The following is a 27,764-nucleotide window of genomic DNA, read 5'->3' as shown; positions in this document are numbered from 1 at the left end:
GATGGTGATACATTAAGCAGCACACATAAATAGAATATAGATATACAATCAAACCACTCATTAAAACAACATTAAGTCTTAAAATATATGGCCCGGCACCAAAATGAATAAAGCATCGGTGCCAGGCTCCCCTCTCTGGGGAACAGATCCCAAATCCGGGGCATACCGCAGAAAAGGCCCTTCTCCAGGTAGCCGCTCTTCTGATCTCCTTCAAGTTTTGCTTGAGAACTCTTTTTCAGTAGAATCTGAGATCACATGGTTGATCCTTTTTCATGTCACAGCAGTTATCAAAAAGAGTAATCCTAGAAGACACCTTGCAGGATAACATACCTGCTTTCTCAGAAGGTGAAGGAACTCAAAATAGTGGTAGCAATATACCCTGTGCAAGATGAATGCAAAGTCCTTGTGGATACCAATAGTATATAGGAAACTACCTTATGCTGGGTCAGACCATCTAGCTCAGTACTGGTAGCAGCACTCCAGGATGTTATGAGGTTGAATTGTTTTCCAGCCCAGCCTGGAGGATTGAGGACCTTCTGCATATAAAGACTGTGCTCTGCCACTGAGCTGGGGCCCTCTCCCTCTAGGGATATAGGAATCCAGGACACAAACCATCTGGTGATGACTCTCACAGGGCATTTACATCTGGTGCCTGGCCATCGCACGGATAAACGCAAGCCTTTGCAGCAGCGTAACGAACCAGTTTTTGTATTTAGAGCCTTTAGGATTCATTCAGAGAGCAGCCTAATAACCAGCATCTTACAAGCAACTCATTGGCCTTGAAGTCAAGAGCAATGCCATGACCTGGGCTTCAGCCTGCTCTGGCTGGTTATGTTGGAAATGTTAACCAACAGATCTTCCAGCCTGTCTTATCAAATACAGGATGCCACTTCAGTGGATCCTGAAATGAAGTTGCCATGCCTACTGGTTACAGCTATGGTGATGAAAGAGCATGACGTCAGGCATATTTTTTCAGATTCCATGGTAAAATATTGCTTTGGGCTGGGTTGATTTTCGCTGATAATAGAGAAAGCAAACTTTAAAGTGAGGCAATCTCTTGATTAGGCAGACTGGAGATGCAGGTCATTCTCTTCCATACCTGGTGCAAATCCCATTCAGGTAAGTTAGCTGACACAGACACTGCTCAATAAGTCTGGACATATAACGCATTTAACATAGCTTGAATGGTTATATCTTCTTTTCCCCACAACCCAACACAATCTGAGAGGGTACCATCTCTCAGAATTGAAGATCAACATGGTCACGCCTTTAGATTTCTGTATTTCATGACATGCAGATGTCAAACACAGCTGGAAAGCCACCTTTGATTGAAAATGAGGTTAATATTTTATTGTGCAGTTCTGAACCATCCTCAAGTTCTTCAGTGAATCCCATATTCTGAAGTCCTTATCCACAATCACTTTGAGGGCACATCCCTCCAGACTAGCAGCTTTGGGAGACAACCTGTTGGGAAACACAGCCAATTATTGTGCTCTGTGAGCTGTGACATGCTCTGTTCCACATCTTTGTGCTCTTCAGGTTTTTTTTTTAATATGAAAACATATTCCTAACTAAAGAAATATATGAGATGAGTCTGGCCTGCAGTCTTGCAACCTGTTTTCCTTGACATTGTCCCTCTCCTTTTTCCCATTATTGAAACCAGTTTTGCTTTTAACCAGTGCATGAGCGGGACTCCTGCCATGTATTTCTTGAATTCATGGGCCATTAGACGATATCTAAAAGGGCATCTTGAAGTGATATTTCCCAATACAAAACAGAACAGTTAAAACGTTTAGAAAATAAAAACATGCCTCCGTTAAAGACAATTTAAACCATAAAGCAAGCACCCTAGATTAAAGCACCACAGCTAGAGTGCTAGCAATCAGTGAAAAGAGTAGCACAATCAATCAGAGGTGGCCTGGTAAACAGAGCACAATTGGCAGCTCCCGGAATAGCAGCTGGGAGGCCATTCTGTAAGTCGGATGCCACCATAGAGCAGGCCCACTTCAGAGATGCTGCCCGGTGGCAGTTTGGAGGTGGTGCTCAGCCCAACAAGGCTTCCTCCAAGGATCTAGCAGCTGAGCAGGCTTCTACTAGGGGGGCTGCAAGTTTTCATTTCATTGCTGCACTGCCAAAGTTCTCTGGACCCCATACAAACATTAAAAACGTACAAAATTGGATTTATTTATTTATTTATTTATTTATTTATTTATTTATTTATATCCTGCCTTTTTCCTACAAAGGGCTCAAGGCAGCTTACATCATTTTCCTCCTCCATCTTATCCCCACAACAACAACCCTGTGAGGTAGGCTGGGCTGAGAGTCTGTGACTGGATATGGTACTGAGCATAAAAGTGGCTTATATATAAACAGCCCGTGCACACCCACCAGTACACCTCAGAGTGTGTGAGTGATTACAACTATCAACAATAAGAATAGTAGAACTTGCTCTTCTCTTATGCCTAACAGCAGAGGAAGGTCCTAGGCTGGCACCAGAAAAAATGTTGGCATAATTTGGGCATTTATGCGGAGGCTGCTCCATAATAGAGGTGTGTGTGTGGCATGACCAAAAGACCTTGCTGGCATATTCTGAGCTTCCCTTGGAGAAGGTGTGCAGACAATGGCCTTGGATGACGAGCACAGTGTACTGGTCGGTCCTGCAGTGATAGACACTCCATGGGGTATTGTAGTCCGGAGTCATGTATAAGTCAAAATCAGCACTTTGAATCAGGGTCAGAAATGTGCAGGCAGGCAGTGCAATCAGGCCAGATTTTACCTACTGAATGGTCTTAGCAAAAATCCACACAGTTGTAAAGCTCCGCCATTCGAGCCAAGATAAAAGAAGCATATTCAGAAGAAGCCAGGCTGGATGGAATGGGAAAGGGACTCATCCCACGAGTTTGGGCCCATCCGCAGTGTGCAAGATTTTGTCATGTCTTCCACTGCCGCTGAAAAAATGAAGGCTGCGCAGTGAGGTATGTGGACAGTTCATGCCTGTTGCTGAGGCTCCAGCTAGAGCAGTGAAGCGTGGCAGTGAGATCCATCAGTGCTCCATAATCCATCCAGCCCAGGTATCCGTTTACCAACCTGAATTGTAGTATGAATTTTGGATCAGCCCAGGGCTGTCCCAGCAGCCCTGGGCTGTCCCAGCATCAATAGATGCATGTTTTAGCATTCTTCTCTGCAGTGATCCCTGGATACCAGTTAACATTCCTAGAATTTGGCAGGTTTCTTTCCCCATTGCTCAGGTTGGTTTATCAACTTATACAGTATTAAGAATCCCATACATCTCTGGATCATTAGTCTTCTCTTTCAGGATTACCGTATAGCATAATTTTAACACTGGATGGAAATCTTTATAAGTTTCTTCTTATACCTTTTGTAGCTGAATGCTTTGCACTGTTTTATTGGTAGATTTACTTTAGTATTATATGCTGCACAGTTTTCAGTCTGTGCTTCTGATTTGACAAGGTGTCATTTTATTATTGTTCGTTGCTATTTCATATATCATGCTTTTAATTTACCTTTGGTTGGTAAACTGTCTAAAAGCGTAAAGATACATCTAAACTCACACTAAGGCATGCAGCAATGTATTAATAAAGCTTGAAAAATGAGTTAACGTGGTACGGAGCTTGCTTTATCACTGCATCTCAGTATTGCAGTAGCAATGGCAATGGGAAAGGGTTTAGAATCAGGACATTCATCAGCACCAGAATAATATCAACATAAAATTATGCTGTACCTTTATAATGATCCACATACCCACATTTCCAGTTTGTCTTTCCATTCGGTCTGCCATATTCTAATTCTGAAGATTACACTCAAATACTTTGGCCATCTAATGAGAAGGAAGGACTCCCTTCCTTCTCATTAGATGGAAGAGTCTAATGCTGGGAACAATAGATGGCAAAAGAAGAAGGGGACAGCAGAGAATGAGGTGGCTAGATGGAGTCACTGAAGCAGTCGGCGTGAGCTTGAGTGGACTCCGGGGGATGGTGGAGGACAGGAAGGCCTGGAGGAATGCTGTCCATGGGGTCATGATGGGTCAGACACAACTTCGCGACTAACAACAACAATTCTAATTTACTTCCCATAATATTACAAAAGTCCCTTGTCTACCCTGTATCATATCCAATTCACCTTGGAGACAAACCAGGCATGGTGCAAAAGACCCACGATCCAGTCCCCTGACAACTTCTTATCTACTCTGGCTATTTAACACAGGCTGTCAATTTGCTTGGCTCCCACATTTCCCCAATCTGTATCATCTCCCAGAAGTTGCTCTTGGTGCCAACTAGAGGAAAAAGCAGCACAAAACAGAGCCTGCCCCTCCCACCAGCACAGCTGATACCTCCCTGCGCCACTGACGTCCTGGTCTACCCTTTCCTTATGCAACTGTTTATCAGATGCAAGACTCCTGGGAGTAGCAATCACAGATATTTTGTTCAATACGTGGTTTTGCCCTTGCTGTTGGCATCGAGATTCCCAGGGAATTATGATGGCCAAACGTTGTCAAAAGGGTTTTCTTGTAATGAAGCTGTGGAATGCTAGAAGCACAAAGAAACAGTGTGGGACGTGAGCACAGCATTGCCTACAGAGAGAGGCATCCATGACAACAACAAGAGAAAAGACTGGGAGATAAAGTTAAGAGAGTGAACTGGGTGCATCGTAAGGCACCTGGCAGTGAATAATGAGCGCAAGAGGGAGAGGGAGACGTACCGCAGCAGCAGCCATTGCAAAGTCAACACAGTCCCGTGACTCTAATTGGTCCAGGGGGACTTACATCTTAAACTCTTCTTACATTTAATGATGTGTTCGTGTCCGGGTTTTGTTTCTGAGTATGCTTTCCGTTATTTCGCAAATGGTCGAGAGGCAACTGTTTGCTTTAGAGTCTAAAGAAATTCCTTGCAATATCTTTAAGGGACACTTTGCAGCCCAGCTAATATCACAACATTATTTCTTCTGAGGACATTCTAATAGAATGGTATTTTTAACCCTTTCTCAGCTCTGTCTCAAAGCATTCTGCTGACTAATTCACCTTTAATGTGAAAAGCAAATTTTCCATTTGCCAAAAAAGATAATTCGGAAATGCAACACTGTCTTCAGCCATGCATTTAATAAGAATTGGCTTGGATACTGACTTCAAGCAGGAATAGCAGACATGAGGGTGACTTCTTTTTCTCAGTCCTGCAGATAAAACAACATACTGTGGAGATGCTGCTTTTTAACATGGTCATCCCTCTGGCCAATATTATTATCTTTTTAAAGTAATTTTTATTATTATTTTTTCTACTAACTAACAAAAAGAAACTAAAAATCATCAATCATCAGACACATCAGAACTCCTGGGTCAGCCCCCCATACTTTTTTTTATGGTAATCCATAAACATATTTAAGTCTATGCATAGTTCCGTTTCTCTAGCCAATAATAAAAAGAATTCCAAGTTTGATAGGAGTATGTATCCTGTTTCTCCTTCAGAGACAAAGTCAATCTGTCCATTTCGGCACAGTCCAAGATATTTTTTAAAATCAATTCATCAGTAGGTGGTTCTTCACTCCTCCAATGTTGGGCAAATGCAATCCTCGCTGCAGTAATTACATGTAGAATCAAATACATTGCTTGATTATCAACATCATCAGGTACAATGCCTAATAAGAAAACTTCAGATTTAAATATTAGAGGTTTTTGTAACATTCCCTCAAGCCATTTATGTATTTTAACCCAGTATTTTTTTGCCTTATCACAAGACCACCACATATGATAAAAAGTACCCGGTTTATGTTTGCATTTCCAACATCCATTTGACATGTTTGGAAACATTTTAGCTAATCTATTTGGTAATAGATACCATATATAAAACATTTTATGCAAATTTTCTTTATATGCGGTTGCTAATGTTACTTTCATATTTCTTTCCCACAGCTTTTGCCATTTCTGTAGCTCAATATTGTATCCAAAATGTTGTGTCCATGTTATCATAATTTCCTTAACTTGTTCATCTTTCATTCTCCTATCCAAAAGAAAATTATCATTTAATCGTTTTCTCATCTGATTTTAAGATCACTTGGTCAAATGTTGTTAACTCCTTATAAAAACCCCACATTTTATCATCTTTAACATATCTCGATTGTATTTGAACCTTCCTCTGGCCAATATTATTGTGGCATCAGAGAAGTGAGGTGTCTTCCATATATGATTCCAACTTGCATATCTCAACCAAATGTGCAGCAAGATGCCAGAACCATCCAGTCCGCCTGCATCTCAGCAGACTTTCACCCAAAATGTGCACACACCTGTATGGTAATACCCATCTGGGTCAGTTTAACAGCCTGGAGGCATCTCTACCCAGGTCCATCAGATGTTGCCTGGAACTAGCCAACGCAGCTCACCTGGTAGCCAGCGTGGAGCATGGTATTTTCTCTGCCTTTGAATTCCATTTAGGAGCATCTCAGTGCCATTTTTAATTATTATTTTTGGTCTTGTGATTGGTTTGCAGAAGGCTACTAGACGAATCCATTTTATCTAGAAAAGCACACCTTGTCGGCTACACCATTGCCTCCTGTAAGATGCATGGCTTTTTCACCTCAACCCTCAGCTACATGGTGGCTGCGTGTGCCCTTCCCTGCCTCATGGCAAAGCAGTTGCAGGCATCCACTACTACCGGCAGAATTCACCTTTGAGCAAACCACTCCAGGTGTCCCTGTGAGGCATTACAGTTGCATGCCAAGAGCAAAATCCTGCATGAAGCGCCAGATGCACATGCCTAGCTTACACTGGATTTATTGCTAACACCTGTAGAAAATATATATTTAAGTTTAGAGGAAAGTTATTGTTTTAAAACACACACCTCTTTTCAGTCTTGCATTTGAGTTAAAGTTTGCCTTAGGAGAAAGCATTGTGCTTTGTATTGCTAGTGCTAAAGCAAAAACCCGTCACTGTCCGTTAGAGAGATGATGTTATTTTTCTGTTTTGTTTTGTAGCCCTAACCATAAGTGATGCATCTTTCAGTAGCAACAAATCTTCCTGGATGTCCTTTGATTCCTTCAATATTCGACACAAGGTTCATATCCAGCTGCAATTCCAGACCCATTCGGAAAATGGCATCCTCTTTTATACTGCCCAGCACCTGAGTCCAAGATCAGGTAGGAGGTGATGAAAGCAAACATACATGACTCTTCTTTAGTTCTTTATCAACTGAGTTGGTTCTTTATCAACTGAGGAAGATGAATAAACTAACCTCACACACTCACACTCACACTCACTCACACTCACCATGCCTGGAGGTGAGAGACTTGTTCTGCATTCTTGATAAACATACTCTTAGGTCAGCCAAGATCACTGTAGTTCGTGTCATATGAAGAGTGCTGGGAAGTTGCATCGGAAGGGTGTTTCAAGAAAGGCAGCTTCTAGTACCGTCCATTGTGTGGGTCACCCCAGGGTAGGAGATACTGGACAGAGCAAGGGAAGGCCTTCTTCACATAGCACATTGTGAAGCCATGGAATTCACCTCTGCAAGGTGGAGTACTGTGCACCAAATTGGATAGCTTAAAAGGAGCAGAATGCATGGAGGAGAGGGCTATGGTGACCTCTAGTTCTGATGGTGCAAACCAGTTGCTGGGGAATATGGGAAGGAGGGTGCAGGTTGGCCATCATGTGAAAGGAATGCTGCCTTCGATGGGCCTTTGGCCAGGACAGCAGGGCTCTTCTTATGTGCTTAGGCAAGCCCGGAGGAGAATTTTCTTTCCATCCCCCTTCCCCCCTTGGGTGGGGGGTGCCTCCCGACTTGTTTTACCCGCACAGGAGGTGTGATATGGGCAGTGTCTGCTCCCTCCCCATTTTCTTTATTTCTCATGCATGAATCAATCGCAAAGCTGCTTTGTTTCCTGGTGATGTTTTCTCCAAATGGATGAGGAAAGGCCGCCTGTGAAACAGCCAAGCTGTGTATCCACCCCCTTGCTTCTTTAGCAGCAACAGCTTTTCTTAATTTTATTAAGCTTCTATCACTCCCCCTCCCCTCTACATTTGATGTGGTTTCTTTGTTCCTTGGTGTGTTTGCCTCCTCCCTGGTCTGATTACCATTTCATCGCTATTGTGGGTGGGTTTTTTTACACTTTCTAAAATTAGTGAAAATGTACCTATTTCACTTAAAACCAGATGGTTATTGTGCCACTTTGTCCATGCATCATTGTGGATTTAAAAAGAACGCCACAGCACTGATGAAGAGGATTGTGGGTGTCATCCAATCTCCTCCTTGCTACTGACCTTTGAAAGGGAAATCAAGTTAAACAGAGAGAAATTGGGAAGTCTTGTTTCCTCAAAAGCTTGGGACCCTTTGCATGCGAGGGGTTAGGAGACAGACACTCCTGCTTCATCAGGAGCCTCCCTTCCCACCATGCTCCAGAGGGTGGAGAAGGCAGGGAATAGCTGACACTGCACTGCAATGAGTTTGGTCAAAGCTGAAGTGTGGACTTGACCACACAGTTCATGGTCTCCTTGGCACTGAAACTTCTCCCCACCATCATCAGCCTCTTCAGGAAGTGTTCTCCACCATCATCATGAACTGAATGGGGGAATTCCTCTTCTCACCACTGCCATTCCCATGGGGAAACTGCTCCTTTACTGGGCAGTCCTATGGGGTTTCTTAATTATTCTGTTTCATGCCTAAGGAACTCTCTGCCACTATAATGCAAAATTCCCCAAGTGGAACATTTCCCACTGTCACCAATCTGCTAGAATACTTCAAAACCTCCTAGTAGTTGGCATGAGACAGGTACCAACTTGAACAATCAAACCAATTATTTATTAAAGGAACGTTTTGGATATAAGCAACTGATAATATTTATTTTGGGGACTTCAAAAGTCTGATTAGTGACAATTCTTTAGGACTGATAAGGCACTGCTGCTTTCTAAGAATGTCTTTTACCTCAGGCCAAATCCCCTAAATCTCCACCCAGCCAAATGGCCTTCTAACCAGATCTGGCTTCTGGAAGTAGTCTTCTTCTGAAACACAAGCTTCTCCTGCTGTATTACTGGCTTGGACAGGTGATCTGTGTTCCTACTGCCTACCTGTACGTCCTTCCTCTGGCAGTTCAAGGTTCTCCCTTTTGGCCTGGCTACCTGCTTAAGATCTTCAAGAAATGCATGGGCACGGTAGTTCAGACATGGAAGAAAAGTTCCACTCACTTGATTTTTAAATACAAGGCCACATTCTGGACCTCCCTCCTCTTGTCTTTGGGTTATTCTGAACCAAAGAAAGGGCACTGTATGTGTCCACAGGGCTTTGCCAAATGGGTGACATTGAGAATACTCAGGGCATGTCAACCTTATTATCTAAGCCCCCACAAGACGTGCACAGCCTCCAGCCTTAGCTTTGGCCTCACCTACTGCCTTTCTCTGCAAACCCACTTCTGCAGCTGCATAGCCATAGCCTCAGCCCTCCACTTTCATTGGAAGTGACCGCTTGAATGCCAGGCGAACACAGAGGCAGCCTTCAGCCAGGCAGTCCCCTCGACAGTCTTGAAGTGACATCTTTTTCCACTGATGAGTCTGCCTTATCAGTCACTTGTGCCTGAGTCACAGAGATCATGAAAGTAGAGGACACGCTGCTTACCTGTACGCGTTGATCACCAAGTGGCCACCTGTGAGCCCTCAGAGAGCCCTCTTCTCTGCCACATCTCTTTACTTGTGTCTCTGCTACGGCAGACTTGGAGCTGAGGCAGGAACCATGCCTAAAGCTCTGTGCAGCTCTGGAACGTTGCGAACGAAGGCTCTGAACAGGCAGTGAGCCTCTACCAGTGAGTTCACAGACGACCGCTCAAAGAACTAGAGTTACAGGTGGGCAGCCTGTCCTTCCTGCTCACAGCCTCAAGGCAACCCAGGACCCCCCCCCCCTTAAGTATTCATTTCCTTGTACATGGTTTTGCTTTGTTTTTAAAGGAGAAACAGAACCCCTTCCTTCCTTGGTCCTCACCCCTTCTTGTTCTTCAAACAGGTGTGGCAGTGGAGTCAGGTCCTGGCATATCACTGCCTCAGTCAAAACCATTCCTCTCAAGCAACACAGAAGCGCAGCACCAAGTCACCTGTGAAAAATGTTCTGCTCTTCTGGGTTTCTTGGTAGGTTTGGGTCCACCTTTACTACTAGTAGAAGAAGAGCACTTTCTTCATTCTACCCTCTACTCCTGCTACTCCTTCCCAAGCCAGGCCCTGCCTATATTACAAACCTGACTAACATACTATGTCTGGAACCAGATAAAAAGTGGAGATGGAATTAAGGGATAGCATTAAGCAGGAGGACTGATGTGAAGAGAAGAGCATGTGTATTCCCTGCCAAACCAAAACCAGACCGTCGAAGTAAAAAAGAACATTGTCCTTTGGACAGTCTTGGCACTTAACTCTCTTTGTAGAAAAACAAACAACAAAAGTAGAGGAGAAGAACTTATATCCAAGATTGCAATCTTAGGCATAGTTGTTTGGAAAATGAACTCCATTGAAATCATGGGGCTAACTTCCAACTGTATTTTGAAAAAGGGTATTTGTAACAGGATGTGAAACATAAGCCGGTTCTCTTAAGCTCTAACAGGAACATTTCCTCAGAACTCTTTCATTCAGTCATTTTCCTCTCCAGGTAAAACACCTCCCTTCAGTAGAGTAGCATAATGTATGGAGAATAGCCATATTCTCAATAAATTCCATTTGAAGTTAGAGAGAAGAAAAAATGAGCCTTGCCTCTGTTATGTTTGCCCTCCAATATCGACTGATGAAAGGCCCAAAAGTATTCTCAGCAGCTGCCAAAAGAAATGAAAGGGACTTCTGTTGCTTAATTTGCAAAGCACCTTACATAAAGCCTTCCCTTTCGCCACCGTTGTATAAGCCTTTGCAATTTAAGCCTTAACCATTTCTTTTGCCACTTATGTAAGCTTTAACCAACACTGTCCACACCTCACAGCCACTTGCTGCAACGAAGGCCTGCTGCATGATTTCGGATTGAAGGCTCATGGCAATGCAGTTGGTCAGTCGACTGCTGCGACTGAACACAATGCAATGCGTTTAGGATGCAAGAATCTCTCTAGGATTGTAAATTTGAAGAGAGGCATCACCCCCTTCCTTATCTTGTCCTTGCCATTTTCTAAAAATCATTTCCTTCCCAACTCCACCCCCTCTCCCCCCACTACCACTTTGCATTCGATTCGCAAACAGCTGTACCACTTCTGCATTTGGCCTGCATAACGTGTGACCTGCCATTCCAAAGGGACTACAAGCCACATAAGGAGGGATACCAGGGGCTCTCGTCTCACTACTTGCCTTTGAACTGCAGAACAACTGAGCTGCCAAGCATCTGCCATGCCATATGTGGTGGGGCACAGTGGACTTGTCAGGTCACGAGTTGTGCAGTCACTATGCTTTTTGGATTGCTGGAACATTCTGTTTTTCTTCTCCCTAGGTGATTTCTTAAGTATCTCCTTAGCAAGCGGATATGTACAACTGCGCTACAACCTTGGTGACAGAACTGTAATTTTGCAGACATTTCAGAATGTACGCATCACAAACGGCACATGGTACCTACTTAAAGCAGGAAGAGTTGGCAATGAAGGCTACCTGGACCTCAACGGCATCAATATAACCCAGAAACCCACCAGTGGCATGACTGCCTTAGACACACACACAGATTTCTATGTAGGAGGGGTATCTCCTTTAAGCATGGTTAATCCCATGGCGGTTAAGAATGAGCCCATTGGCTTTACTGGCTGCATTCGAGAGGTTCTGGTCAATGACAAAGAATTAAAACTCACTGAGCACAGTGCTAAAGGTGGTGCAAATATAGGGGATTGTGATGGAACCCCTTGTGGGTACAAAGTATGTAAAAACAATGGAACATGTAGATTTGAAACCTCTAGTTTTTCTTGCTTATGCCCCAAGCACTGGACGGGTAAGTTATGTGAACAATCTATTTATTGTTCAAATAGTAAGTGCCTGCATGGTGGTATTTGTATTCCCAATCCTGTTCTATTTTCATCCAGGTGTGCATGTAGACTTGGCTGGACAGGCCTCCAGTGTGAAAAACAGGTATCATTTTTTAGTGCAAAATTCACAGGTAATTCATTCATCAAATACAGAGATCCCATTTATCATACAAGGGACCTCAGATTTACTAAACTCTCTTTCAATTTTACTACCAGTCAGATGCATGGTTTACTTGTATGGTTAGGAAAGGCGGAGAATGAAGACAATGATTTCCTTGCAGTAGGACTTGCTGACGGAATGCTGAAAGTTGTAGTTAACCTTGGAGAAAGAATTGGCATCCCTCTTGTTGTACGCACAAATTCTCTGTGTTGCAAAAAATGGCATTTTGTCACCATTGCACAAAATGAGACACTCATTAAAGTGTATCTTGATGGGGAACTGGTTCTCTTTGAAGATCTAGACCCACAAAGAAAATACTTAGTTCTAAACTATGCAGGCATTTGCTATTTTGGAGGATTTGGGCTTGATGAGAGTGTACAAACTGTTACCTCAGGGCTTTTTAATCAGGGGCTAATTGGTAAAATTAAGGATGTTGCTCTCTTTCATGATTCCAAGAAGATCATGCTCATTAAGGCAGAAGGCTATAATATCTATAGTGGAGATAAGGATTAAATAAAAGCTGTCTTTATATGTAGGTATGAGATAAAACTCTACTTACCATGCATAATCCACAATAAAATAATGAAAATGTGCAGGCAAATAACTGGTTGGTTCAAATCAGCATGTGAAATTTGGGACATTGTCTCCCAAGACTAACATGTCATATATCCTCTGTCGCCCCCTCATGCCTACCAACAAGCACTGCCTCTAGACCATATAGTTTAGTCCAAGTCCTACTGTTTCCTTTCTCTTCCTTCATCTTCCACCATTATTTCCTCAGGTGCAAGCTTTTTAGGCTATTTGTCCTACTTTTAGTCACTTTCCCTCTAGAACAGTAGTAGTCGTGGTCATAGTCCTCTTTTGCTACATCTGAATGGCTAGGAGTCCTCTCAATTTAGCCCCCCCCCCTTGCCACTTCCTGATTCTCTGGTGTGCTCCCTAAGGCCCAGCTGCCTTTCCCAGTTTCCAAGTCTTCCCTGCCACAGCTACAAAAGATAGATTTGAAACTATTCCTTAGAAATGACAAATCAACCTTGCTTAAACTCACTTCACCTTCTTAAAGTAAAGAAAATGTGGTTCTAAACTTTCTTGGCCAATGCTTGAAAGAAAATCACTAGTATTTTCATTAAAGTTGAAGTAATCAAATTAAAGTATTATTTAGATAATAGGAAAACTTATTTTCTATATTTACTGTGGTTAGTAGTTCTGTATACCCAAGGATCAATGAAATGAAACTACAGGGGTATCTCAGCTCACGAACACCTCAGTTCACAACCAAATCGGGTTGCAAACAGAAATTTCATAAAAATTTTGCCACAGGTCACAAACTCTGCATCGGGTGACCGTCACGAGCGCACCAGCCTTCCCTGCACAGGTGCAATCATGGTCATGCTGGGGGGGGGGGGGAGATGGCCCCCATTGTGCTTGGGGGGGGGGGGGTGGCTGGGATCCCCCCAGCCCCCCCCCCCCCCCCCCCAGTGTGCCCACGATCGCACCCATCTCACCCCATCCTCGAGCACGTTTGTGGTCATCTCACCCCCGCAGCACAATCGCTTGGGGTGGTGGGGAGATGGCCATGATCTTTGTTGTTCTTTGTCACTTTGCTTCACATTTATGTGAGTGAAAAAAAAAAGTTACCGGATTAATCTTATTTACATTGAACCTTCTGGGGAAGTTTGACTTGGCTCACGACCAGTTTGGGTCACGGCCGGTTTGTGAGCCAAGGTACCACTGTAATTTTCAATACAGAAATAAATGATATGCACTTTCTGTTAGCATCTTCTCATTGTCATTTTCTTCCTTTAAGCTTTAGAATTATTCAGAAATTGAATACAAAATAAGAAATAAACATTTACAATTTTTTGTCAAACGTATTTTCAGGGGGAGATGACAACACATCTTCTGTTTGTGTTCCTTCATTCTAATCTGTTTGGAAGCAAGAATTTTGAAAAAAATGCACATAAAAATGAAAAATGGCTGGATTTTAAATATGGTATTAAGAGGGCTTAGAGGGGACCGAGGAAGGAACAGTCTGTAGAGCTTACGTGAGTTTGCTAGAAAATATTCATTTAATCTTTGTCACATCCCACATGCGTCACTGATGCAGGTATTTCCTACTTTCTTGAGATGGTAAAATGGACTGTATGTATGGATGCAGATGTGGAATGCTATTGTTGAACGCTACACACACACACAAAGCAATGCATATAGCCAAGTTCTCCATTTCCTCAGGCCTGGAATGACTCCTCAGAATGCCTTTGTGTGACCACTTCTTTTATTTCCATTAAGGCCCTTCTCAAAATTCACTTTTTCAATGCAGCCTTTGGACCATCCCCTTCGTTCCTGTAATGGCCTTCCCAACCTGCTATCCTCCAGATATTTTGGATACCAACTCCTACAATCTGCAAACATTGGGTATGCTGGCTGGGGCTGATGGTCAAAAATATCTGGAAGGACATCAGGTTAGGGTGCTAAACCAAAGTATCTAAAAATGAAAATAATTGCATCCTCTTTTCCTATTTACCCATCCCTCAATTCCCATATGCAATCCTACTTTTCAATCTCAAGGTACTATTTTATTTTTGTTTCAGAGCAGAGGGAAGGACATGATGCAGCATTCAAAAATGAGATTTTTGAGCCTGCAGCCCAAAATAGATTGTCCATTCTTCAGTACAGGAAACTATCACTTATTTAAGTGGACTTGTATCACCTTCACTGCAAAACTATAAAGCTAAAAGCAGTAGTTCTAAATCCAACTCATAGCACTTTTAAGAGTTTGGAACACTAATTTTAAAGAGCTGCTTAAAATCTAAAACAGAAAGGACCATACATGCTCATCCTGGGAGTGAGTTACAAAGATATGCAGCTACTCCAGAAAAAGCCCTGTCAGTGATCTATGTCAGCCTCTAGTCTAGCCCAGGCCTTGGGGTGTTGATGCTGATGGGTTAATATTAAATTGTTATAGGAGTTTTATGGGTAATAGAAGTACTTTCAGGAAGCATGTGGCAAGCATTTTATTTTCATATGCAGGGTTTTCCCCCCAAAATTTATTTCTAGCACATTGAGTCGAACATCATGCTGCTAAACAGATTTATGTGGAAATTCCAGTGATTTCAAACTCACTTCGGAGTGTACTTACCATTTCAGCTTTTGAGATACTTATTTTCTAAGAAGCACTCAATTCACTAGAATAAATATGAACTTCCCCTATCAATACTGATACCTCACTGCTTGGAATAAACAGAAACTGTGGCAGTTCTAAACCTGTACCCACATAAATATGTATGGAAATAAAAACAGTATCTGTTCTATAGCGCTTAAATAAATTATAGCAGCTACAACAGTTAATGTCTCCCTTCAGTTGCTTGTTTTTATTGTGAAATAAAATGTTTATATCATAGTGGGGGGTTTCCTCTCTATTTTGTACTGAAATAATTCAGAAAACAGAGCTGTTGCCTGACCCAGTGGGTTGACTCCAGTGGCATCAAATCCACCAGCAGGACAGACACTACCAGTGTAGACCCTTCCCTCACGCACCTCAGATTTGCTCCAGGAGATGGTGCGGCCTTCAGGAGACTTGAGGTGAAGGTTACATGGGGGAAGGAGCAGATTTGTTCTTGTAACATTGGATTACTTTCCCAAATGTCATTCAGTCATTTATTTGCATTTGTGGATGTAGTTCTTGGGATATGTTAAGGGGACTGTGGCCTTGCTCCTTTTGGGAGAAGAGCCACTCAGGCAACAAATAGGCTGGACAAGAGGGCAACTACCATCCTACTTAGTTTTCTCCTATAATTCTGAGTTATCAGTGCTTGAATCTATGAGAGGTCTGAGATCACACAATTTGGAACTAATGAGAGCTATGGTTCATTACTTATAGCGAAGTCCAACAGAAAAATTATTGCCTTCTCAATAGGGCAAATGTATGCAAGATTTCAAAGGACTTAGTAAGATTCTGAAAGACCACATTTAGACATCTAGGATGCCCTGTCAAATGCACCTTTGGAATTTCCCCCGCTCCGATTACAACCCAACATTTTGACTGTTGTTGTGGAACATCTCTTCAATTGTCATACCAATGGGTACAAACTAATGAGCCAAACACATTCCTTGGCATACCTCTGACTCCACTGTCCTAGTTCCTTTTGCAAACCTGATTTGCACTACAAAGCAACCTAGCTTAAGTTAACTTACTCACTGAGGCTGTGTTGTGCCAGGTACTTATGGGTGTAACTTGCTGAGTATTCAGAATGAAGGTGATAGAGGTTGTTTGCAGGCTAAACAACCCTCATTATTGCTTCTTTTAGGGTTATTTGAACATTGTCTAAACCATAAACAACTTCTGCCCCCTGGATTCACACAAGATGGCATCCAGGCCCCATGGAAAATGGCACCTCACTCGGTGTGCCATTTATCTTACCACACAGGTTAATTAGGCTATGGTGGGCTGTCACATTGTGAAAACCAGGTTAAAAGCTCCAAATACTGGTACTGGCCTGTGAACTGATAACTGAATGCTTAGGACAAAACTACAGCAGGCATTTGTCATTGATAGCCAACTTCATGGGCTGCTTGATGACAGTAAGGAGGTGGATTAAGAGAAACTTGGCATCTTTGGCTAGAACCTCCCCTCTTGGAAGTAGCCTATGATGATGGCAGCTACCATTTTCCAAGTCCTTTGCTATCCTATGATATGCTGGAGCATCAGTCATCCTACAATGTGTATCAAGAATACAGAAAAATAGGTCTACCTCAGTGGAGGTAAACCTCCTGTGTTTTCATTTCTAGCTAGACAATTCTGCACCGTGCTTTCTCGCCCTACATGTGTCATGAACTGTTTTGTGAACAATCCATCTTCCAATTGTGAAGCCCAGTTGGTGGGGCACTAGCTAGATAAGCTGCTTTACAACAACCTTCCTTTTTTCAGTATCTAGCAGGTCTTGAATTTTATACAATGCTAGAACTCTAGGAGATAGACACTTACTCTATAGAGTACATGTGCAGAATCTTGTTTCACGTGTCATATCACAAAACTACACCCTTTCCCCACAACAATATATGCAGGAGCAGGGTTAAGTTTTCTACATATTAAGACTAAAAAAGGGAAGGGAACAAAAGAATAGGAAAATGCTTCACTAACCCACTTTATGACAAAATACTAACAGGTGGAGGGCAGGGGAAGATGGAAAAGGCTTTTGCCAAGTAGTCCAAAAGAAAATCTATTAAGGCAAAAAAACATCCACCAGTCAAATAAAGACTGAGATAAGGTGTCCTTCCTGACCTCTGACACATGAGTTTAGGTACTAGCCAAACAGCCAAAAGGGCTGAGAGAGCATGAGCACCCGGCACTCTGGTCAGTAGGCACATACCAAAGGAGAGATAGCACGACGACACTGTGGGAAAGTGTGCTGTACTTTTCACATATTCAGCATTGATCCATTACTGTTAACCTCGTAGACTTTACATAAGCATGCAAGGAAACACAAGGAATAGACAGCTCAAACTGGTTCCTGCTTTGGGAAAAGAGAAGAGGGGAGGGGAGGGGAGGGCAGAGTAGCTAAAATTCTTTGCTCTTCAGTTGTTCTCTATTTGAACTAATGCAAGTGAGACACACTCCTGGACTTTATTTGATATGACAGCTCAGATTCAGTGCTACACAATAAATGGATATGGTTCCCTCTTGCAAATTCCTCTAAAATGCTATATGCCAATTCCCAAATATTCCTGTTTTGGAAACCATTCAGAATCGATATGCTAGCACAATACCAACGGTTTACCTACCCCCTTTCCCCATACCCCTATACTAATAATGAAACTAATTTCTGGTATGTTTGATATCATGCAGGTTATTATTCTGGCTTTCTACTTTCTGTAAGAGGAAAGAGTCCAGAAGTCTGGCTCTTGGCCTTGGGAAACCAGCTGGGTAAAAATCACTGATTAGAGGTTGTTCACAAGAGCGACTGAAACATGTAAAGCTGTGGCTGAAGCAACTGGGAGATGAAAAGGACACTATCAGCTGGCATATAAAAAGGCTAAGTGCAGATTCCAGCACCTCCCATGTGCAAAAATTTACATCCGCATGCAATGTGATCTTGGACTTCTCTTTCACACGAACACAGTCTAAGTGGTACTTTTTAAAAAGCATTTCTTAAAAGCCAACAATCTAGTTACATTTTTAAATAAAAGCTACCATCAAGCATTATATATGATATAGCATTTTTAATTTGACTATATAAAGCCATGTGCAAGGTTTGCAAAACGGCTGTTATATTTAAATATGATTTTAAAATAGCCTAACAATTTGTTTTAATCATATATTATTGGAAGAAAGTTTCTTTTGATACCAAAGTGCAAAAATTTAGGTTCATTGCTCAGGTGAGTTACTCAAGAAGGTTCCTTATGCACAATGCTCTTAATTTTACTTGGTATTTTGGAACAGGTTGTTGAACAGAACAGTGCAATGGTATCTGACAGAAATAGCAATATACTATAGTTTTCCACAGAAAGTCACACAATTTTTACTTATCTATTTATTAAAAACCCTAGGGTTATTAAAAATTACCAGTCATGAATTGTAAAGCCAAGCCACATTTATACATCATTCTGTTATATTGTTTTAGCCTATTGCTTCACATCTATTAAAATCAAACAAACAACAGCTGTGAGAAGGCTTTATCATTTGTAGAATCAAAATATCCCTTAAAATATTTACATTTTACAATATAAAGGATAGTAAAACACAATGTCATGTACAAGCTTAGGTATTCAAGTTTTGAAAGCATGGGAAATGGTTGGAAAATTAATTCAAATCATAGCATAAAGGCTAATGGTGTAAAATATTAAAATAAATGTGCCCTAAAGCAACCGAACTGGAACCAGGTGGCCTTCTAATTTCTGCTCACAAGCTGTTTCAGATGTGTGGGAAATATCTGATGATCAATACTGCTCTTTTTCTTGTGGTTGTTCTTCTGAATGTCTTCACTGCCATTCAGCTTCTTATGTATACTGAATATGAATATGGTTTCTGAGGCTCTGCCAAAGTCCATTTTAAAAAAGCCAGTGCCGTCTCAGAAGAATGAGAAGAATCCACCCTTAGAGTTAACTGGAAGAGCATCAAAGAGAGAGCACAAACCACTATAGACTGCAAATATCTCAACTGAAGTCAAATCTGACAAAGAACCTTTATGCGCCTTTTATTGCATATTAATAGGAAACCCTTACAATCTTGACTATACAAGCAATGTAAAATGTTGGAACTATTCAGTTCTACTCCTAGGTCAATAGAAAGTAAAGAAAATGAATAAATGGTACATGGACTGATACCGAACCAGACTTGTTTCTACAAAACACTAAACACGGAATATAAAAAAGGAGAATTGATGGCACAATTATACCCAAGCATATATATTTTTTACAGAGAGTTTTAGGATGTATGTAAAACAGATTATATCTTGTTCATTTAAAACATTAGAAGACAACCTGTGCCTTTTTTCTTTTGCTTTACCTTTTGCTTTTCCCTCGGTCACTATGGTCCCTGTCTTTGTGATGTTTCTCACGGTTCTTTTCACTATCTCGCTCTCTATGTCTCTCCCTGCTTTTTTCTCTCTCTTTCTCCTTTTCATGAGTGCGCTCCTCGCTTTTAGGCACTTCCTTCTTTTCAGGATTCCTACTTTCTCTTGAGGATTTGCCTTCAGCGTCCTTATCACTATGTGAAAGCCGTGATCTCTCTTTGTCCCGATGCCCTTCCTCCCTGTTCTTCCGCTCTCTTTCTTTATCCTGGCTTCTCTCTCTATGCCTATTCCTTTCAGACTCTGGCTCCCAGTCATGCCTGCCCTTTTTCTGGTGGGGAGATTCACTGTAAAACCTTTGCCTATGCTGATCGCTTTTCCTCCTGCTAAATGCCCTCTCCAGTTGTGGGGCTTGCCGGCCCCAAGGGTCACTGTGACGCCTTTCTGGTCTCCTGGTGTCTCTACTCTGAAAGAAGTGTTCTGGCCCTGAGAATCTCGACTGCTTGTGGGCCAGGGGGGGTGCTGGTGTAACTGGCCCAACAAAATGCGGGGGCTGACCTGAAAGATGGAGAGCAGGGGGCCAAGGCACCAAGGGGGGCTGAGCAAAGCCAAAGCCTGGAGGAGGAAGGAGTGGAGGGGGCAAATGAGGGGGAAACCCAAACAGGGGGTTGTTCTGCGGAGGGAAGGCAGGGGCAACATTTCCCTGGAACGGAAAACCAGGTGGAGTACTTTTAGTGTGCTGGAAATTGGGCTGTGGAGTCCTGATTGGCGAGAAGTTGCTACCTGCAGCAGGACTGGATATTTTGGTGCTGAACTCAGAACGGCAAGAATTTTCCGTTTCAAACTGAGATGACGACGACGACGATGACGGCGGAGGCAGCGGCAGTAACCCTCGCCTGACAGTGTGCACTGTCTCAATGTTTTGCAGCAGTGCTTCTTTGTGCAACTGATTTGTATCTTCCAGCTGTGAGGAACAGGCACTGTCAGCTTTAGAGGCCTTCTTGCATGCTTGACTCTCACTCTGATCTGGGGCCAGGTCATTTCCTGAAGGCTGCTTATTGTCAACATTTGTCTGTTCCATCTCTGGTATCTCTGGCTGTTGACTGCATTGCATTTCTTCAGTTTTAATACTGTCGCCTTCATTTTCTGAGCTACTGTTCTGTAGGCTTCGTCCAGCTGCTTGCCTTGGATCCCTTTTAAAATTAATGAACTGTGGAGATTTTGAACTATTATGTGTCACAGAATCAACCGCTGTTAAACCTGTATTATTGCTCCCAGCTCCTTTCCCCATGCTTGATGGGACAGGAAAATCTGTGGTTCTTTCATTTTCCTGAGAAATGTTATCTGTATCACCCAACTTTTGACTATTTTCTGTCATTTCTTTGGTTTCTTTGTTCTGTGAAAGAATAGTTAGGTTTGCTAAAAATGCTTCAGTAGAAACATCTGGTGGTTTCCCCTTAAGACTTAGACTTGTCAGATTACCTGTAGAGAAGGAGACATCTGCTACCGGTGTATCAGTTGCTAAGATACTGTCAGTGGATTCTTTTGAGCTGTCCTTTTTACTCTTAGTTTCTTCAATGCCAGCAGTTATTTCTGGAATGTCCATTTTTTCTTCTTTTATGCTTGCCTGTTTATCTGATAAAGGCAGATCTGTACTAGCAAACTGATCTACTGCTGGTTCAGACATCTGCCCTGTAGTATCCAAAAGGCTTTTTAGAATATCATCTACAGGTAATGGTTTACTTGCTAGCTCAAGGGCAGAAGACTGGTTTTCCCATCCAACCAAAACTCCAGGAAGGAACCGCAGGGGCTTTGGTGGCTCAAGTTTTATGCTCTCCACAACAGGTTCATTCACTGTTATATCTTCTGTATTAGACTGTTGTGACTTAATCCTCTGTTTGTGCAACACAGCTGTGAAAGAGTTAAAGAAGTCATTTTCTTCTTCCTTTTCTACTAATTCAGAATGAAGGATTTCAGTTTTGCTTGGTTTATTTTTCTTTTCTGGTAGCAAATTTTCAGGACCTTCTTCAGCATGACTAGAGCTTGTATTAGTGATTGCACTGAACTGTCTTTTTAGCTTCTGACGAATGATCAAACCCAGTAGCAAATTGGGTCGGTGTACTTCAATCCCTAAATTAAAAAATCACAGTAGTATAATTAATAAGATAAAAATGATTCTCAAGAGAAAAAAAAGTTTCAACCAGAAAGCTACCTATATCTTTGCAATCTGAAAAGGCTCACGTGAGTCACATGTATTATTAACTGTAACTGGAGAAGTATTAATCAAATGTACTCTTTCATCTCTCCCAAGAGTCTGCCTTGTAAGTAGAACTCCTGCCCTACAAATAGCTAGTACTTGTAAATCAAGACTATTAACTTTATTTATTAGCTGAGAAGAAATGCATATTTGTTGTATATATTTAACAATTACAAAATACACATGTTTCATGAATGTTCCCAAATAAAAGTTTAAAACTATTAGTGTTTTAGGATACTGAAAACTTCTGCAACTGAAATGTTAAAAGCTAGATCTCTATTCCAAACATCCCTTGGGTCCAAAACAGGTTTTCTGTCTACTTTTGTTACTTACCAGGACCATCAAAAGGCACCAACTGATGTGGAATTTTATCAGAGGCACCTAAAGGAATAATATATAAATCCTTGATTTGCTTCATGTTATTGGCTGCTACTCCATAACGCTTCCTGCTGCTGAAGTATGCAAAGAGCAAAGTATATGAAATCTGATCTTCTTCTGTCACAGGGGTGAAACGGACAACACAGATTTCCTGTTGAGAAGAGGAGGAGGCAGTTAATTTACAAATCATCAAGTCTTTTTTTCAAACTAGAATTCAGTACTGCAGGGGTGGGGAATACAAGAAAACTGCGAGCCACCCCCACCCAAACTTTTGGAAACGTGCTGGAAAAGTAGTCTTCAGTGTTTAAGCGGCAGACATTTTGGCAAAACAAAATCAGTGCGAAAGCCCCCCTTGCTCCCTACCACATCTGTCCCCCCACTGCCCATCACCCGCATCTGCTTCCCCCCTCCCCCAACCTCCACATCTGTCTCTTTTCCCGTGCCTTTCCACCTGCCCCCAAGCCAACGTTCCTCTCTGTCCTCCCTTCACCCCTTGTTCAATTTATCGCCTTCTTCCCTGCCCACCAGAAGAGCAAAAGCCAGTGGTTTTTTAGAAAGTCAGCCACATGCAAATGCCTGGCCCTGAGGGGTTCTTCCTCAGAATTAGGATCTGCAGGGGTGTCTCTGGAGACTGCCTGTACTTCAAGTGTTCTCCAAGGAGACCCCACTTCCCATAAAGGGAGAAAGCATGGCAGCAGCAGTTCCTCTTGGCAGGAGAAGGGGGAAGCACACGATTTGCAGCTCCTCCAGCTTCACTGTCTCAGATTTGCAAGCTGCCAGTGAAGCTTTTGTGCCAGTGGGCCACAGGCATGGGTCCTACAGTGAAGGCCTGCAGACTAGAAGCTCTCTCCCTAAAACCAGAGAAAACATCTCCACGGGAGCACTCAGAAATGTTAGTAGTAGGAGGAGGAGGATCAGGAGGAGCAGCAGCAGCAGCAGCAAAGAACATTTTAAATATAGGAAAACATTAATGAACACTTTACTTCAAGAATAATAAATCTGTTTCACCTTTGTCCCTGAAGCTTTTATTTTGTCGACATATTCCCACACGGTCTGAGGTGATATCCTGCCACCTACTTGGATGCTATCTGGCAAATCCTATGAGGAAAAAAAGATTATGTCTCTACTGTAAAACAACAGTCACTCTTACAATGATTACTATATATATATATAAACATCTTAAAGACATTACAGAGGTTATTTTATGGACATAACAATTTTACAACTAAATCAGAACTAATAGTAGATTCCTTTCCATTCTTCTCAATGCACAGCATTTTACAAAATTATACCAAATGGGCCAGTGAGCAAAAAGGCCATCAAAAGGTGCAGGAAACATAGGATTAAGATTAGGGTTTAATTCCCTGCTCTATCTTCTAGTTACCATCCTAAAGTACTAGATGGTAACTAGAAGATACAGCAGGAAATTAAACAAGACTAAATATGACAACTGGAAGCATCTATTAAAGCAGCCAATCCGGTGCCCTCCAGATGTGCTGAACTACCACTCTCAGCATCCCCAACCAGTGCGACCAATGGCTGAGCTGACTGAGGGTGATGGGAATTGTAGGGCAACACTTCTGAATGGCATCAGACCATTAAGAGATGTTTCTAGTCATCATGCCCAGGCTTTGGGAAGGTGGTATCAAGCAACAGCTTGGTCCAAACTCCAGACCTTTCTAGGTCTGGAGCACTTCTTGGCAGTTTTTACACTAATATATGCCAAAGATTTAACGTCCTTGCTGAAAAGAAAATACAGAGACATTTTCAAGAAAAGGTGATAATGCAATTGAGTACATTACCTCTGTCAAACTTTCAAAAGAGCCAGAGATCGGGTAAGCCTTGATAACAAACTTTGCAACAGATGGCATGTTGATTAAGCCCTTCCAAATGAAGTTCAGACGAGCCAGAAATAGTGTTTCACTTTCAACAGTGCCAGGTGTTTCTGATCTGAAGAATGAGAGTGTGCAAAAAGTAATGTCTACAAGCTATCCATCCTATGAAATTGGGGGTGGGGACAGCAGGAAACAGCTGCTGGAACATTCCACATTAAAAGAAATATGTGAAAGATTAGTAGCAATTTCAAGGTGTTTGCTTTTGTTTTAACACCAATGAGCCAGCAGCAGAAGAATAATGAAAAACGATAATACTGAAGAAAAGCAAACTAAGATAGGGTCTTCCTTATAAGGGTACTTCTGGTCATTTGTGCAGTCAGATGCATGGGTTTGCCAGACCCTAACCCAGGATTCTTCTAAGCTAGAAAGTTACTTTGGCAGCTCCCCCATTTCCCTTCCCATCCTCTGACCACATGTGCAGTGTGGCATGGCTCCCACCTTCCCACACAATTCAAACTTCCAACCAACACAGTGGCTATAAAAGGGGAAGCAAAGTTTAAGCAGCTGCAAAATAATCCCTATGGCAAGGTTAGGATGGTGGGTTTTGAACATCTGACCAGATGACCTACAGTTAAAGGCAGACAACCTATTTCTCTTTGACCTGATCGCTTAGCAGTCCCACAAGTGGGCAGAGTAGTAAGATCATTTATCAGAGATGGGCAAGTGCTAAAAAGCCAGAAAGCAGATCAGAACCCTTTTAAAGGAGGTGTCCCTCCTGGCCAGGATATACTACTGGGAATGCTGAATCAAAGGAGGTGGCTGGGATCATGCAGCAGCCTGACAAAGGTCTACCACCATAACTACCCACACTGTTAGATGTCGCAAACAGCTATGTGGAATGAGGTAAGATAATTGTGGGGGTGGAGCAGGGCAGGGAGTTTAGCCAGGTAGTAAGACAAGGAGCTATCCAGAGAGAACCAGAAGGCAAGTACTGCACAGAGTCTGGCTTTCCTTCTCCGGATCCTCACAGCAAAGAAACAGTGCCATGTTTGTCTGAAGCCCCCAGTGCAGTTCAGATAAGAAACCAGTACCTCGCGATCATGTAGGGAGGATTCCAAAGGCATGGGCAGGTTAGAGAAGAGGACTAGGAGGGCAATGCTTTGGTGAATGTAGAAAGGAGACACCAGTTTCAGGGGAAAGGAAATGTCTGTATTTCAGTCCACTTTGTCTCTGTGCATTAATAAGAATGGACCATGTCTGAGGGCTAGGCCATCTCACAGATGTTACTGCAAGCAGAAGGGCAACTTACTAAGACAAGAGCCTTGGAGACCACACAGTCAGCAGTTCTATGTTAACGCTTCTGCAACCCTAACAGTAATCCTACCACACTATTTATTTTATTTATTTATTGCATTTATATACCACCCCAATAGCCCAGAGGGCTCTCTGGGTAGTTTACAGACATTAAAACCCCAAATAAAGTATCCAGTCCTAAACAAATAAATTGACTACACCACGACTGAGTATAAAATAACATGGTTTAAATGAATTAAATGAATAAATATACCATTAAAATTAATTAACTTTAAAATATTGGTTAAATAAAAAGGTATTGACCTGGCGCCAAAAAGCATATAATGATGGTGCCAGGTGGACCTCTCTAGGGAGCGCATTCCATAGTCGGGGCGCCACCGCAGAGAAAGCTCTCCTTCGAGTACTCTGTCTCCTAACCTCTTTCAAAGAAGGTTCCCGGAGGAGGACCTCTGCTGCTGAAATTAATTATTATTCAGTCATCACAGAAAATAAGGGCATTTCAGATGTGTGGTGCATGTATCACAGGCGCTAATTCACACCCCAAACATACATTACAATGACCAGAAGCATGAATTTCAATGGTGCATTTGTATATGTTGTTCCCCATAAGAAACTCATCTATACATTTGTTTTGGAGGCACAAGGAGCATCCCATCCACAAAAGAAATTAAGATTTTGATATGGTAACTCTTACATGAAGTATCACTTAGTGAATTTTCATACAACAGAGTCACACATTCAGGTCTTTCTGAAAATCTGAGCAGTTTTCAATTTACACTTCTGTTTGAAACATTTTACTCCTTATCCTTATCTATAGAATGCAACCTTCCTGCCAAGGGAATTCAGCACCTTATTTTAAACAATGCAATTCAATTTGGTATTTAATTCACACATGATATTAGCTAGTACAGGAGGCATAATACTTTGAGACAAGTGGCAAACAAAAACCATTACCTAGAGCTTGAAGCAGAGACCAGTGCTGGATTTGTCAACTCACTATCATCCTCTAGTAATTCTGAAGCTAAAATGCTTGTTGTTGAAGAAAGTGCATCTGCTATGCTTTCAGCTTCATTGTCTGATGGTTTACGGGCAACTCCAACTGAAACTTTGACATTTTTCCCAGAAAGGTCATCACTAGGAGGCGCCATTCGACCTTGAAAGGGCAAGTTAGAAAAACTTTACTAAAGCACTCACCAGTTATCACTCTCATGACCAAAAAAAAAAAAAATCTGATCATGCTATTAAACAACAATTCTTGACATGGTGTTTAAAATGTTGGCTAACATTAAAAAGGAAGCACAGGCTATTGCTATAATCTAAAGACACTCAACCACTTCTAGATACTTATTAAAGAAACTATCATTTTATGGTTCATCCTACTAAGAAGCTCCCATTTGTTTTCTCACTAATATTATGAAAAATGTTATCCGTCAGGAGTTCAGTATGTAGTAGGGGAAGAGGATGAGGCAAGCAGTAATTTCAGTACAAGCTAGTTAGTATTACCTATGCAGATTTTACAGTTAAGGTCAAATAAATGGTTTTTATGTTGACTTGTTGTATCAGGATTGGCCGATTCATCAATTTCTTTATCTTTTTCAGTCTCTTCTATCTTCTCCAGCATTTTAAGTGAAGTAGGTTCCTGCACATAAGGAGACAGATAATTTGTTGATACTGTTGTATTAAAAATGCTGCATTTTACAAAAACTAAGCAGTGACAAATTATAGCATGGTAAGTAACCGAAGTTGTGTAGGGTGTGGGGAGTGGGAGATTTTTCATCACTTCCAAAGCTCTGCTGGCTCACCCCAGCCAGGACAAATAAAGGGAGTGGTATTAGCATTTCCTTCATTTCCAGCAGTTCTGTTATCCCCATTGCATCCCACAGGTTTCAGGAGAAATGCCTACACCAACTTCAGGCTGATGTACATATCCAGATCTGGGGCATCATGGGGAGACAAGATGACTTGATACCAGTGGATTCAAGCTTGCCACGTCTCTAGTCCTGGAATGTTCTATTTTGACCCCTGGTGAAAACACTGCTGGCAGGAGATTTATTCTCTGAACTTTCTGCTGGCCTACCAGAATTCAGCAGAGCAAATATGCTCTCTACGCCAGCATCAGGATTCACCTTCCATGTCTTAATACCTTCAGGTTCTGCAGGTCAGTACTGCACTCATAGTTGTACTGTGTATCATCCCAGAACATTAAAAGTTTAGAAAAATTAATGCTTCATTCAGTCCATATACACACTCACTATTACATGACATTGTAATTTACATGCATAAACAAGCTCTTATCATTAAAATTAACAGGGAACTACTGTTTATCTTTCTGCCAGCTCTTTCTCTCTCCC

At 42.0% G+C, this 27,764-nt stretch overlaps 2 protein-coding genes across 5 annotated transcripts in view; one reads left to right on the top strand and one right to left on the bottom strand.

Annotated features, from left to right (window-relative positions):
* Positions 1–12,634, top strand: part of EYS (eyes shut homolog) — a 28,655-nt gene extending 16,021 nt beyond the window's left edge. Inside the window, exons 3-4 of the mRNA XM_044421441.1 lie at positions 6,982–7,143; positions 11,442–12,634. Of these exons, the coding sequence (XP_044277376.1) occupies positions 7,029–7,143; positions 11,442–12,634 (1,308 nt within the window). The 5' untranslated portion in view covers positions 6,982–7,028. The remainder of the gene's footprint in view (positions 1–6,981; positions 7,144–11,441) is intronic.
* Positions 12,635–18,325: 5,691 nt separating this feature from the next.
* The window catches only part of PHF3 (PHD finger protein 3), a 49,666-nt gene continuing 40,227 nt past the window's right edge, over positions 18,326–27,764 (bottom strand). For all 4 annotated transcript variants that reach the window (XM_044421587.1, XM_044421590.1, XM_044421589.1 and 1 more), the window contains 6 exons: positions 26,917–27,052; positions 26,368–26,566; positions 24,067–24,214; positions 23,273–23,362; positions 22,220–22,415; positions 18,326–21,759 (listed from right to left, as the gene is read on the bottom strand). In XM_044421587.1, coding sequence (XP_044277522.1) covers positions 19,622–21,759; positions 22,220–22,415; positions 23,273–23,362; positions 24,067–24,214; positions 26,368–26,566; positions 26,917–27,052 — 2,907 coding nt within the window. In that variant the 3' untranslated portion in view covers positions 18,326–19,621. The remainder of the gene's footprint in view (positions 21,760–22,219; positions 22,416–23,272; positions 23,363–24,066; positions 24,215–26,367; positions 26,567–26,916; positions 27,053–27,764) is intronic.

Source organism: Varanus komodoensis, unplaced genomic scaffold, assembly GCF_004798865.1.
Source record: "Varanus komodoensis strain SLA01 unplaced genomic scaffold, ASM479886v1 scaffold12, whole genome shotgun sequence".
Classification (NCBI taxonomy): domain Eukaryota; kingdom Metazoa; phylum Chordata; class Lepidosauria; order Squamata; family Varanidae; genus Varanus; species Varanus komodoensis.
Note: the sequence above shows the minus strand (reverse complement) of the source record. Positions and strands in the feature narration are given on the sequence as shown.